The sequence below is a fragment of the Aphidius gifuensis genome, linkage group LG4, assembly GCF_014905175.1.
Source record: "Aphidius gifuensis isolate YNYX2018 linkage group LG4, ASM1490517v1, whole genome shotgun sequence".
NCBI lineage: Eukaryota > Metazoa > Arthropoda > Insecta > Hymenoptera > Braconidae > Aphidius > Aphidius gifuensis.
In genome coordinates this window covers 18,005,349-18,021,336 of record NC_057791.1, presented here as the reverse complement: position 1 = coordinate 18,021,336, position 15,988 = coordinate 18,005,349, and the positions used below count along the sequence as shown (strand labels likewise).

The 15,988-nt window shown below is 27.6% G+C and overlaps 1 protein-coding gene across 3 annotated transcripts in view; it reads right to left on the bottom strand.

Moving 5' to 3' along the window:
• LOC122855384 (kinesin-like protein CG14535) overlaps positions 1-15,988 on the bottom strand; it is a 164,593-nt gene that overhangs the window by 3,494 nt on the left and 145,111 nt on the right. For all 3 annotated transcript variants that reach the window (XM_044156692.1, XM_044156691.1, XM_044156693.1), the window contains 5 exons: positions 15,050-15,238; positions 8,590-8,683; positions 6,288-6,485; positions 1,920-2,132; positions 123-1,823 (listed from right to left, as the gene is read on the bottom strand). In XM_044156692.1, coding sequence (XP_044012627.1) covers positions 123-1,823; positions 1,920-2,132; positions 6,288-6,485; positions 8,590-8,683; positions 15,050-15,238 — 2,395 coding nt within the window. The remainder of the gene's footprint in view (positions 1-122; positions 1,824-1,919; positions 2,133-6,287; positions 6,486-8,589; positions 8,684-15,049; positions 15,239-15,988) is intronic.

The window sequence follows — 15,988 nt, the reverse complement described above, 5'->3', positions numbered from 1 at the left end:
AAAATGAAAAAAAAAATAAAAAATATATTAAAAATATATTTTAATAAAATTAATTAATGATAATAATTTGAAATAAAAAAAATTTAAAAGTAATATATTATCACAATAATTAATTAACTCACCAGTAAATGTTGATACAATCGTTAAATTTTCTTGACTAAGTATCCGAAGTGGATGCTCCTCTTGATCACTCTCAGGTAACGGATTTTCACCCATACAAAGTGCAATGTCTTCCTCAGTAACTTGTAAACAAGAATCTTGCGTAGGTACAGGTTCATAATCTTCAACCTCAACAATTTCAAGTATTTCATCTTCTGAGGATAATGAGTGTCTGGACGGTAATACAATGTCTTTGTGTGATAAATTAAGGCTTTCCATTGAAACTTCACGACTAACACCGTTACTTAATGGCTCAATTAATTGTAACGGTGGTGGTACAATTATTTCTTCATCATCTTCTTCTTCTTCATGTGTACTATCCAATCTACATCTATCAATACTATCATCCATAATTGGACTTGTTGTTAAATCTAAACCAGAATCAGTATTTGATTTAATATTAAGTGAATTTAATTTAGCACCAATTTTTTCACTAATATCATCAATATCATGACCACGAAAACTATCAGTTGCACTGCCAACTGTTGATAATGATGTATCATCTTCATTATCATCACATGTTTTAAAATTATTCATATCTTTAAATATACCTGATGATTGACAAGTTTTTATTTCATTTCTCGGTGTAGAATGTTTTGATTTTTGTATTTGTGATGATTGATTTTCAACCCATTTTCTAATCATTATTTTTTTATGATTATCCATAAAACCATAACCACTTGAGTGTTGTTGTAATTGTTGTAGCTGTTGTTGTTGTTGTTGTTGTTGTTGCTGATGCTGATGTTGTGAGTGTGATTTCATAGGTCCATCAATCCATGTTTCTTTTTTACTATGTGATTCTTTAAGTAAATGTCTTGCTTCAGCAACTTTTGATTTTGATATTCTTGGTCCATCAATCCATTGTTCATCAGATGCACCACCTCCTCCTCCTCCTCCACCACCACCTCCACTTGTTGCAGCAATTGGAATTTTACTATTTGTCGGTGAATCATTTAATTTGGCACTATTATTTTTAATATTTGTTGATTTTCTTGCTGGACTTGCTTTTGGTGTTATACTATGAGCTGGTGATGTTTGTTTTGATGCTGTTTGTGTTAATGATTTAACAGTTTTATTTATTTTATGTGCTGGACTACGTTCTTCTGGTATTTTACTTGGACGTTCAGCAGCTGAACCACGTAATGCACGTCCCATAGCACATCTATTATCACCAGAATTTAAACTTGGTAAATATACTGGTGGATGTTCACCATCAGTTGCATCATCAGCACCAGGACCAACATAAATAACAGTATCAGCTGATAAATCACTTGAACTTGGATCACATTCACTATTTTGTCTTGCTGCTTCTTCACCAGAACTACCACCACTACCATTACCCTGTACACCACCACTTATAAATTTTATTTTACGCCGACGCATACGATGTATTCGTGATGCTAATTGTACTGTTGTCAATGTTTCAGTATAATGTTGTGCATTTGGTGATACATGAGCAATCATTGCTGCATGACATGTCAATGAACCAAGACATTCTTTTAATAATTGTGTTAACTTATGTTCTTTATACGGTAAATGTTTTTGTCCATTAAATATTGCTAATAATATATTTCCAAGACCTGAAAGTGGAATACCACCAGCTGATTTACCACGATCAGAATTACCTAAATCCATTAAATGTAGTCTGCTTCTACCACCAGCAACTAAATTTATCAAGATTAAAAAATTATAAATAAATAAATAAATAAAACCTAAATAATACTATGATGATATTTATAATATGCAAGTATGCAACATACCTCCACCCTTGCCTGCAACACTGTATTGATATACATGAAGTGTATACAACATATGAGCATCACTATCTTCACGTTGACGTCCAGCAACAGCAGCATCAAGATAAAATGCTGCACGTTCAGCAGTTGGAGCTCGTAATTCACTGTGTTGTTGTAATTGAAATGTTCCAAATAATGGATCATCACGTAAATAAACAGCTGGTGATTGTTCAGAATCTAAAATATAAATATTCAATTATTTTTATATACATATATTACATTTAAAATAAAAAATAAATATAAAAATATATTACTCAGCAAAGTTTAAGAAATATTTACATTTATGAGAATCACAAGTGTCACACAAAAGAACATCTTTATGCAAGTAGTATGTATGTGTATTTATATTAGATCGTAAATCGACAAATGGATGGTCATGAATCTTTAAAGTGTCTTGGCTATGATATACAACGATCGTAAAATGTCATATATGGCTGCCAAAAGGTATTGTTCGTGGATTCTTTTACGTCTTATATAACCCGATATAGAATACCTTGAATATTTTTAGTATACGTGTAAGGACTATATAATCGTGGTAAAGTACCCCTAAATCTGATGAAGACAAACATTTTTTTTTTTCAACTTTAACCATTTTATAAAGCTTCTTCTTGACTTTGATAAAGCTTCAAAATTATTGTTTTTATTTTTTTTTTAATTATTTCATTTAATGGAATAATTCCTTGTAATTACTAAACGAATTACATGGCTGAATTTTTTAGCTTTTAAGCTTCAAGTTGGCTCGAATTACAAAAAATAGTCAGACGAAAAAATTTATTTGTAAATCATTAATTTATAATATTTTATTTCTTTTGCTATCCAAAAGTCAACTTGGAATTTAAATGGATTTTTGTGGTAAATATTTTTCATTCTTGTTTTATCATGAAAATAAAATTAAAGAAAAAAAAAAAAATGCGTCACTTGAAGCAACCTGGCAATATCCATAAAAATAAAAGAAACCAGAAAAAGTAATATTGTCGACATGTGTGCTCATTTTCACAGTGAGCAACTATTGTGCCTGTGTGTATACACTTGCCAGAGTTGTATCAAATAAAAAGAAAAAATAAAAAAATAAATATTTGTAGAATACAATGGTGTAATCGATGTCTCTCCTGCTTAGATATTTCTACTAAATTCTCGAAAGATGTAACATCACTCAGATACTTTATTGCAAAAAATAAATATATACAAAAAAAATAAAATAAAAAAGAATAATCGATATTTTCTATTGTTAAAAGGATCAGCTGGCTTTAACGTTGGTTTGTATCACTGAAATATAAATGTATGAATACATTTTGAATGGTTTTTTTTTTTATTTTCAAGTATCATTTGAGGATTGCACAGTGAAAAACCATTTTGTCAAATCACTGATGTATATATCGATACAGATTGACAAAATAAAATCCATCATTTATATTTTGAATGAGAAATTAATTCATGTCATTTGTTATCATTTGATATATATCAAATTATTTACATATACTGATTGAAGTTTTTTTTTTTTATTTATTTATTTTTACAGGGTCAATCGTTTATTTATACGTATAAAAGTTTTGTGATTTTTTGATTATCAAACTGGCCAAAATCGCATGACTCGTATAATTTTAGTGACATAAGAAGGGTAGAATTGTGCAGATAAATCGTTTTTCGACGCGTTGTGAATTCTTCAACATACACACACGCTGAAGAAATAAAAAAAACTTGGTCTTGATTTTCATGGCAGGGGGTAAGGGGTTTGTTGAAGATAAAATGAAGGTAAAATATATAAAAAAAATCTGTGCCTGAGCGTGACCGTGTCTATCTAATCCCCCATCCAGAAATCGAAAGAAAAAAAAAAAATAAAGTCAAATAAAATTCAACAGAATAGGGCAGCATGTTCAAAACCTTATGCGTTCTTAAATAACATTTTTCGTACTTTATGTGCTCATAGATTTTGTTTCCATGTGAAATAAATGTGCCACCCTCTGGGACCATATATGGTGCAAGCTTTTTATAACAAAGTAATGCAACGATATTCACGTGTACGGTGTAACTAAGATAAGTTGACCATAAAAAATGAAAAAAAAAAAAATAAAAAAAAAAACACACAATTTAAAAATAAAATTTTGTGCTTTTTTTCTTTTTGTTTCTGAAGTTATATGGCTAAACTGTGTTTTTTGTTTATTTTCAAAAGGTATTAATGAACATTTTTTTCCCTTTCACTTCATCATCGTAAAAAATAATTTTTTATAATTTTTTTTTTTTTTTTCGAAAATTATTTCTATTTTTTCCCTTGAACCACTTAAACTTGGCTGTTCACTGTCCATTTCATGGGTAATGGCAGTGCCTATCTACTCACTGTGGCAATTAAAGAAAACCATCTCGAGACTATGGCTTTTGGGCAAGTGGTTTTGCCTCATATACTTTTTATTTATATAATCTTTTTCTTTAATTTTTTTTCTTATTTTTAACTGTAATAATTTTTTCTAAATACTTATGCCAATTATCGTCAATAGACCAGCCAAAACATATGGAAAATAAAAAAAGAAACTGAGTAAAGTTCATTGTCTTAAGAAAAAAAATTGATTATCCTATTTTAATGTTAATTTTTCTTTTTAATTTTATAAATTAAAATAAAATTATTATAAATATTGTAAAAATTATTATTTTCATTATTGTTTATCGTTTTAATTTTTCAACATTTTAATTCAGAGCACATTTTCTAACTATTGATTTTTTTAAAAATAATATAAAAAAGTTTTCACTGATAACGAGATACTTTTTTTTTTATTTTTATTTTCAACTGATCAATTAAGAGTATATTTGGCTCAAGAATACAGTCACTCCCTACTAAATTTTTTTTTTTAAATTAACGATGAAAATAAATAAAAAAGATATCTGATAATCTTTAGTAAAAAATTTTTTGGAATATCAGTTAATTACGTAATAACGTGGAAAATTAATTGAGACTCATTTTAATTAGTAAGCAGTGAGGAGTCTTTTGCTTTTATATAGTAAGACCAAGCTTGAAGTCATAGGGCTTTTCTTAAAGATTGCTTAGAGCTGGTCTTAGTAATTTGGCATAAGCTAAATGTGACAAGTTTTTTTTTCTACATTATTGCTATATATACCAGAACTCATTTCATTGCCTTAAAATTTCCAGTTATTTTTTTTATATATTTATTTTTCTTTTTTTAAAAATCATCTTACAATATTTCCCCTTGAGAGACTTCAAGTAACAGCCAAGATGTCATTGTATAAATGTCAATTTTCATAAAGAAAAAATTGAGAATAAAAAAATAATAATATGAAAAGAGTATACAGTAAAAATAAAAGTAAGAAAATAAACAAAAAAAAAAGTAAATCCATAGACGTAATTTGATTCGCCCATCAGGCGACTTCTATCAGAGACAAATGTTCCGTGTTTATATGCGGAATGGTGGATATATTTACGATGAAAAACTTGGAAACGAATTGTTTGGAAAGGATGCTTGCTAAAAAGTAAAAAAAAAAATAAAAGAATTTAAAGGGAGAATAGTACAGCATGTGAACCTGGCAAAGATTTTCCAGGCTATTTCAACACTTGGAAGCTTTGAAATTTTATTTTATTCAATTATCAACGTTTACCTATTATTCTATTAAATTTCTATTATTTTTTTTTCTATTTATTAAGTCGTACTTGCGCTTTCCACGTAGGTTTTTCATAGCTAGAGATTTAAATTTATACATAGCCCAAAAAAAAAATATTTCTAAAAGAAAAACTTCATGAAAATATGCTTCTATAATTAAGACAACACTTTTCAAAATAAATTATAAATCTATTATAAAAATTGAATATATTTCTTTAAATAAAAAAAATATATATTACTAAAAAATAACAGACTTAAGAAAAATTTAAAAATTAATAAAAAAAACCTCTTTAATTATTTTATAATTAAATAAATTTTAAATAATTGTTTAAATGATTTTATCAGTTTTAAAACTCATTTGAAATTTATCTATATATTTAATTATGTATATAAATTTTATTTTATATTTAAATTTGTTTGAATTTAACTGTGTTTGTATATCGTCAAGCTTGAAAAGCTATTATTAAGCTTAATTATAGTTTATTGTCTACAGAGGATACCAAAGTGCATTTGTTACTAATTAATCCAAATGATTATCTTTTACCTCAAACTTGTGTGTACATTATTTATAATGTAGAATTACTATATAGTGATTTAAATTTTCTCATAGTTCAAAGTTTATCATACATCAATTATTATTATTATTATTAAATGATGCTTGAATATATCATTAAGAGTGGAATCAAGAATTTAATAAATTTGATTAAATTAAATTAATGTACATTACCATTAGCATAAGCTGCGAGAAGATCTTTCAATTGTTGTTGACCACTTGTCAGTTCAACACAACTAACTCGTACACTAAATCTCGCTCCAGTGCGTTGTCTCTGTTCAGCTATACCACGAAATAACCATGTTATTGCACATGGTATTGCACCTAAATTATGACCAGCTTCTAGTGTTCCCAGCATTGTATGTGATTTGCCTGTAAATTTTTTAAATAAAAACAATATTATTATCATTGTTTTTCACTTTGTATTTTGTACAACATGATGACAAATTAAAAAATCAAATTCACTGTATATATATTTAATTTATTATTTGTAAAATGCCAACTCGTTGAATTTAGTTGGTATACAATATTATAGCTAATTGTCATAATTGATTTGTGGTTCAACAAACAAGGTCAATAGTTATTCAGCTTTACACATGATTGTTTGTAAAACAATCAATATGTGTTTGTTATTTGTATACAAGTTTGCTATTTATTGTACAAATATTATGTCAACAATTGATGATCGATTGTGTTTATAAATTGATAATAAATATTTAACATAAAATAATTGAATAAATTTAGTTATTTAATATGAAGAAACTGCTATTACATTATTAGAAATTTTTTTAATCAAAACACAAACGTTACAAATTAAATTTTTAAATTAAAATAAACAGTAAGTTTCGAGGTTTATAGTATCATGAGATAATAATTTTTAGCTATGTCATTAATTATGAAAAAATTATAAAAAGAAAAAAAAAGAAAAAAAAAATTTATAAAGAATAGAGAAAAATTGGGGAAAAGGTTTATATTAAAATCATAAACGGTGAGCTGTAAGTTTTTGTGAGGGGTTGAAGAAACTTAGTATCTCAGAAAATATAATGAGAAGAACCAAGTGGTCCAACTTTGAATCTTGAAGTGTATTTAATTGTTTCAGTAAAACGTAATTAGACTTCCTACTCAGTTTTTTTATTTTTTTTTTCTTTATTTTATGCTTATTTATTTTTGAAAAGAATTTTATTCTTTTTGTGTTATTCATTTATTTACTTTTTTATCAGTTTAATGTTTTAAATTTTATTTAAGTTTTTTATTAAATTGAAATAACTATAGTAGTTTTTATTATTTGTGCGTGGTTAAAAAAATAAAATGAAAAAGTGCATTCAACTGTACCATTAGGTGATACAGGTGTAATCAAATACCACCCATAAGGACATGTTGTGCAGTTAATGGAGGTCAAATTTATCATTGTTATCGTTTTAAATGTCAACGAGAATGCTGATGGTATTTTAACGAGTATTTCATGCTGTTACACTGAGATTCGATTTGTAAACATGGCTCCTGCTGTTTTAAAACAACCACAACAACATATCAACATGAGATGTTGTAGTTTTTATAACAAAAAATAAATAAACAACAAGATTTGACTATTATTAATTTAAAATTTTAATTTTTTCAAATGAAAAAAAAACATGAAAATTATATAAATGAGTCTCGAATTTTTTGTTACTACATGTTCTTGATAAGGGTGGAAAAAATAATATTAACTGAGAATGACAGCATGATAGGAACCACAGGTGTTTTTTTTTTTTTTTCTATAAAAAGTCAAAAATATAATGTTAAAAAATGAATTAATAAATCACTAGAAAAAATTGTTTTTAAAATTTAGCTTTTGTGTTGACCTTGTGTTATTATTTTTCATTGAGTTAAAAGATTTTTTTTTATTGATAAAAATTGTTACTGTATATAAATTATTGTCACTTAAAGTTTTCAATTTATATTTATTTATTTATTTTTTTTCCAATTTAAGTACGTAAAATTTGTAGAATAAAAATTGAATAAAAAATAAAATTATATTCATAAAAAGTTAATAACACAATAAAAAGTATATTATATAAAAAAAAAAAAGAGCCTGTCCCACTGGCACATTTTATATCTCATCTTTAGCTTTTTATCTTTTTATAAACTTTTTCATCATACTTCAATTTATTTGCTTTTATTTCAATTCAATTTTTTTTTTCTTTTTGCCTTTTTTATATGCACTAAATCACACTCTTTGTCCTGTGTACTGTGTTTATAATGCAATATTTGCATGCAAACTCGATATCACTACTTAAAATGTAAAGCAACTTGGCTTTCTTTGACTTTGTATTCAGCTAGCTCAGCCAAAATAGGCCAATAGTACGCGAATCCTTTGAATAAAGTATTTCGCATTCTTTTGTTTTAAATTAGTTTTATATTTTTTTTCTTCTACTATATACAGTGGATATTATTTTTTTGTTTTGTCAATGTTTTTGACTGGATAATCAATACTCACCGAGTCCTGCGTGTCCAAAGCAAAAAAGACAGCCATCAGTACCATTGATAACAGCATGAATAACATCAGTAAGAGCACTCGAACAGATTTCAGTCTGAAATAAAATTAATAATTATATTTATCATAATATAAATCTATAAATTTTTAAATAATTGAAACAAAAATTAAACTAAATATACATTTAATTTTCAACACTTGAAAGTTTTTTTTTAAATATTATTTTGTCAATTATCCACGTTTATCTGTGTGTCTATTCAATTTAAATTTAAATTATTCTTTTAATGTATATATTTTTATTTTGATAAATTATCTTTATTATATTTTTTTTAAATACAATTATAATTATCTCATCATAACGTGAAAAAAAAAATAAAATAAACCAAGAGCTTTGAAGTATTAAAAATTTGACTCGTTATATAAATAAAATATAAATGTATTTTATATATTTATCAATTTAAATAAAATAATAATATTCTATTTAATTTTGGTCGATTAAATAAAAACTTCACAGTCTCATCTTTGTGTAATATATTCATGACACATAAGTAAAATCATTTTTCTTCAACTTTTCTGACTCAGCTAAAAATCATAACTCCGAAGTCAAGTGAAGTGAAGTGAAAAAAAGTGTTTACGAAGGATCAAGACCATGATGATGTAAAATAAAAATAAAAAAGAAAAAAAGAAAAAAAAACTAATAAAATAAAATGAAAAATTCAAAGTTTAATTCAATGCTATTGTTGTAGATTTCCTTAAATGTGTTACGTATGGTAAACCACAGGACATTCGTATATTTTTTTTTTCCTTATTTTTTTCTTGTGGCGATTTTTTTTTTTCGATTTTTTTTTTCTAGTGGTTACTGCGGCCAGACTGATCGATAAAGAGATAGTAAAATGGAGAGAGGACACGGTTTTCAAAGGATCAAAATTGTATCGTGAGGTAAATCTTTGAACGAGATGAAGGGGTTGGGGGAGGTAAAAATAAGGGGAGATTTGATGTGCGTCAATGCCGTAACCAAACAAGATTGAAATCTTGGTGGACTGTGGTGTATTGGATGTGGCGCAATGGGAAATGAGAAATGAAAACCGAGTGAGACAGAGAATTATAATAAACTATATACTATTATCAGTATACACAAAGGAAGCTTTTTTTTCTTTAAAGAATTGTACAAAAAAAAAATTACATATATAAATTTTTATTTTGATAAAATAACCATCAATTTACTGAGTATTTTTTAAAAGATAAAAAAATGTATATTTAAGTAATGCCAATTTTATGAAAAATAAAAATATAAATAAATAATATTTATACGAGTAAACTTACTTGTCCATATATTTCAAATGTTTTTTAATTTAATTATAAAATTTATTTGAATATTAAATTGCTAAAAAGAAAAAGTTTTTATTTTTTAATTGATATTTTTTATAATAATGATAGTTAAGAAAATAAATGAATAAAAAAATATAAAACAACTTAATTATTAGGCTTATTAAAATATAAAATAAATTTATAAAAAATAGTTAAATATAATAGTTATAGTGGCTGGTAGTGTCACTCGAGGCAGTATCCCTTGTGTAAAGCAGCAGCCGTGACGGTTAATGAAATACGTGACCAAAGCCAGCGTCATAATCTCAAACACTTGATTGTATGGTACAAAACGCGAGACATAAGCATACAGGGTGAAAATAAGAAGAAGAAGAAGAAGAAGAATTGGGAGAAGATGACTCGAGTTGAATCTCATAATAAGGGTGAAAAGCTCGTGTACATAAGGTTTGTCGAAAAGTGTTGTGAAATATTTCTCCATTCTCTTATAGACATTCATCCCTCTCTCTTCATTTTGAATACACATTAATGGTTATATATATATAACCCATGGAAACAGTGTACCGCCACATTAACATCAAGTAGAAGCGTTTAATTAAATTTACATGAAATCTACACCTGCACAACATAACGCCCACTGATACAGAGACAGGCATATAGTATTTACAAGAGAATTCATGAGATGCTCATTTGAATCTGAGTCTTGTCATTGAAATTCATTTACAAGTGAAATTTCAATGAAGCATTCAATGATTACATTACATAATTATTCAACTATTATATTACACAATATACAATATGTATAATGAATAATAATAATCTAGAAAATTGAAAAAAATAATATATCAATATATAAAATTTTAAAAAATATAAAACATTTATTTTTTATTTTTTTGATAATAACTTTAGTGAAAATTAAAATAAAGATATATGTGTTTTTTTTTTGTTATGAGTTACAAATGTTGCACGGATGATGTTAAATATAAAATTGAAGTTTCTGTACGCGTCTTTAGGTAACGCAATATTGAGTCACACTCACTGAATACAAATGGAAAAGGATCTTTGCTAGATAATACTAAGGGTGTGGAGTAACTTCGACCTTTTCTTGGGTTCTATATATTTATGTTGGACATGCGAATCAAGTAATCCAAAACATCACAAAGTTTTTTTTTTTTTTTTTTTCTTCTTGAACGAAAAGAGACATTTTTATCGTTAGCTGAGTGAATATAAATAGCTGTACCGTAGAATTTCTATGGTAATCATGTTTTTTTTTTTTCTCAACAACTTTGTTGTACGCATTAATAAAAAACCATAATTAAATGAAAATTTCATGACAATGTCTCAATTATACGAATTATTTTATCTATAAAAAAATTTTTACCTATACAAGAAAAAATAAAAATTCTTTTTTAACCTCCATCATATATTCTGACGATGAATATTGGAAAAATAAATTTTTCCAGAAGAGGAAAAAAATATAAACTTGAGAAAAACTTTAAAACCAAGTAAGTTTTAAACAAAGTTAAGAAAAATACATGTAATATGTCAAAAACTATTTGAATTTTCATATATAATTTTGTGGTTTTTTTTTTTTTGAATTTAATTTATTATTCCAGCTTGTCAGAATGTTGAAATTTGAGTTCATGATGATGCAGATATTGACTTGAATTCATGATGATTTATATGTATGAAGCGTTGATCTTGTCGACGTCGTTTTCATGCATGACATTTTATACTCGCCAAGATGGTTATCATGAATGTTTTCTCAACTTGTTCACGTTCACCATAACCAACATATTTTTTTTTTTTTTCATAGTTATTGTGTCAATAGGATTCTGTTTGACACAAACGATAAAAATCTTATCAAGTGGTGAAGCACTAACAGTAACAGTGAGTCGTCGTCATGGGAACAGACTCGTAAACTTGATTGACATAACGAAAATTTTATTGTTACGTAAATAGAAAAAAAAATAAAAAGAAAACATAAAAATGAAAGTTTCAAGATTTTTTTTTTGAAAGATTTTAAAATGAGCTTTCAAAGACAAACTTAAACTAGTTTATGTCTCAATAAACTTTATAAAAAAATAAAAAAAGAAATAGTTGTGATGAAGAAAAAAAAAAAAAAAAGAGTGTACACTATGTGATAGTATAAAATCACGATAGCTTTAGTTGAAATAGCCAGCTTGAAAAGTTTTCATTTTATTCTCTCAGTATAGTTTACCCAATCCATGTTTGCTATATAGCTGACACCACAGTTTCACTGGCTGTTTCGGTCTGAAGCTCCCTCCGGCTGTCGTGAAATATGTCGCGATTTACACGGCAGATTGGCCTCATTGGCGCCAAGGGACTAAGTACCACTTTCGCATATTCCTCTTTTACTCTCTTCTATATATACACCATTATATGGATTTTCGACCAAATAGTATATCTAGGATCAAAAAAGCATTTGCCAAATCCAACCAGTAAAAACAGCTATAGGCTTTGAAGTATATTCAAAATCCCATCCTATGCAATTGAGCTGTTGACATGAAATCGTTTCAAGATTTTATTTTCAGCACGATGTCATTTGACTGTCAGTTTGAATCTTCATGAAAATCGAAATGTGAATAAACACAAATTGATTGTCAGTCTTTAAATTTATACAAACGACATGACACTTGATGACAGCATGTAAAATAATCTTGTTTATATTTTGACAAATAAATTTGTTATTGTTTAAAAAAAAACACTGTTTTTTAATTTATTTGTAAATAACTTCAACCTTGCTTCAATCAGCTTGTTCAATATTATACATCTAGAAATGTAAATTTTGTGTGGTTATAGTTTACTAGTCTTAAAAATTGACTTGATATATTGTCTATTCTCTGTCTAGCAAATCAAGCGCTTTGTAGCTTGAGGCTGCCATGTCCAGTAGAGTTACAGCGTTCAATCAACATTTGGTATGAGCAAATGAGCAATAGATCAGATGGTGTGTTATGTACATAATATAGCATCATCAGGTACACTCACTTGCATTGTATTTTGAATATAGTGTTCAATGCCAACACTACTGAGAATTCTTGTTGAATTATAATATACATTGGTGCATAGACAAACTCATACCTCTGTAGTTTCTCTTCATCTGTCTATTTATGTATTTTACATCATCATGATTATTAGCTCTGAGTCAATAATAAAGCCCTTGTTTAAGGCTACAGCAATAATGGTTCGATATGTATAAGGCACATTGTCCCAGAGCAATGTTTGCGTCAATATAATTGTCAACGATATATCTCTCCTTGTTCAAATCATCTTTGTCTTTGTCTTACTATCAATATACCTCTAACTGCCACTGGCTAATTGAGATTGATGTTTTCTTCTCTATTTTATGGTTGAGCTTTCATTTACTTCATCTATTCTTTTCATCAAATAATATATAGCTCAGACATTTAATTTCTTCTTTTGTTTTTCATGATTATTTTTTTATATTATTATATTTTTGTTGAGCTAAAGTTATCAGTGTGATTTTTTTTTTTTTTTAGATGATATATAAATGGCAAAGATGGATCTTTCACGTGCAGTGTAGTGTTGCTAGGGAATTACAAGAAAATTAGGTGAGGGATAAAGAATAAACTCACTCAGAAAGTTGGTGAGATGAAAGTCTGAGACCATAGGTGAAAGAAGCAATAGAACTACTGTAATTCCAGGTGGAAATATATATACATTAAAGCTTCAATACCTTTTGTTGGATATTGTGTTTGGTAAACTGCATTACGCAATAAGCCAAGTTGCATTTATTTGATAAAATTTTATAGTCAAGGAAATGATTAAGCTACAAACAAATTGGACAAACACTAGAGAACAAACACTCTGTTACATCAAAAGTGGTATGAGTTTTTCAGCTTGTATGTTACGAGAATGATCCATTTGACAGAGGCAAAAGTATATGGAGTGGAAGAGCCCTCTCAATTGAGAGACCAGAAGTGGCCCTCAATGACAATCGATCCTGGGAATTTGAACCAATAAATTGATTGGTCCCTCCACGATTCTTCTGGTAAGCTGTCTGAACAAAGGGAGAACATCACGTTTGGAAGAAGAGGGATTCGAATATTTAGAGGATAAACAGACGTACTAGGGACAAAAGAGAAAGAGAAATAGGCAGAGAGAGAGAGAGAGAGAAAGATAGATAAATAAAAAATAAAAAAAAAAGAAAGAGGATCAGAGAGGAAACGGGTGAATTGTCTCTGGAGAACTCTTCTCCTCGTCACACAACCAAGAATGGTATAGTATATAGAGAACAAGAGAGGTTTGGGGAAAACTGCGGTAGCTCCAGGCTCATTTGAATCCAACGCTCGATAATGTCCCCGAGGAGTATAAGAAAATACCCTGAAATACCTCGATATATTCCTGGGACTTTGAACATAACACCAATGGAATTTTATCTATTGAAACGCCAACCAACTGACGAAGGAATGAAAATTTTGAAGGATCAAACGTGTTTTTATGTTGAATATATATTTCATTTTATTTTTTTTATATTTTAATATTGAAAATGAACAGATGACATATTTTATTTCCAATACTATCCAACTTTTTTTACGTATATATATAAAAAATAATGAATTATGATTCTACGAGAATGTCACTGTAAAAAAAAGGGAGGTAAAATTTAAGACTCATCGAAGTATTGCAACTCATGTTAAAGTCATATTGAAGAAAGTAAATTTTGTTTAAAACGAATTTCTCGGTTCAATACCACTAGCATTGGCTTTTAAGATTTTAGAATTAGTTTAGTTATTCGTTGGGCAGGGACATTGCTCAGTTTCTAGAAATAAACGCGCATGAGTTGACGATCAAGCACGTACAAGAACCACTAGGATTTCCTTTATTGCAATTTCCATTTGGGTTTTTTTTTTTATTTTACTATTGTACTACTCTTCAAGCTGTTCTACCTCGTATAAATATATATGATATAATTATTGAATTAAAAGAGAAAAAAAATGAAAAAATAAAAGAACAATTTTTTGCTATACAGATGTTAAGCGATCAATGATAAAAAAAACTGTTTAAATTATATACGTCTTAAAAATAAGTATACAATTTCTTTTATTCATTTTGATAATAATTATTTGATAAAAAAATAATTTGGCAATTTACTAACCTGAGAATCTTCCTCAGTAAATATAGCATCAAATGCAAACATTTTTGGAGCAGCTACAGTTGGTCTTCTATCTTCAGCTGTTGATGATTGAGCTGATGTTGGATCTATCAATGTAACTTGTTTTTTTCTTTTATCAGCATTAAAAAAACTTCCTCCATCACCGGCTGATACCCTTAGCATTACTTTAACCTGTAACAAAAGTTTAAAATACCCTTAATTTCATGGATCAATTGTCTAATGGATAAAAAATGTATTTTTAAACGTCCAAATCAGATTGATTTTATTTTTTTCAACACGTAACAATGGATTCGTTAAAATGTTCTGACTGGCAGTTTTCAATGTTAATTACAGTACCGCAATGAAGCGGTGGTAATTTTTAGCTTGAATTTAATGATTCTGTTCTAAACCTGTCCAACTCAATTAATCAGTACATGAATAGCTATACAGTTACCTTTATATCGACCACAACTACGTTTTATTTTTAAATTCCAATACGAGCTTTTGCTGATCAGAAAAGAACATCTTGAACAAATGAAACCAATAATGCTAAACTCAAGTATTTTCAGCAAGTCAGTACAAATTTAAATTCAATTCTTTTTGCCTTTTCAAAATGATAAAATTATATTTCTTTTAAAAAATTGTATACACCATGAAAGCTGACTTGGTTCCGTTTTTTTAAAATTGAGGATATTACATTTTCCTTTTTTTTTTTTTTTATCAAGATCCAACCCTGGTATCCATATTTTACATTCACTTTGCGATCAAGGGATATATTGAGAAAATCGGAAATTGCATACTGACCTTTTTTTTTGTGACAATTGGGATGTGTATCCAATTTACAAACAGTGTATATACAATATGCTAATTTGATAAATTTTATAAATAAAATTTACCATAACGAAGTTGGTTAATCCAAATTGAAAGCTTAGGATTTACATG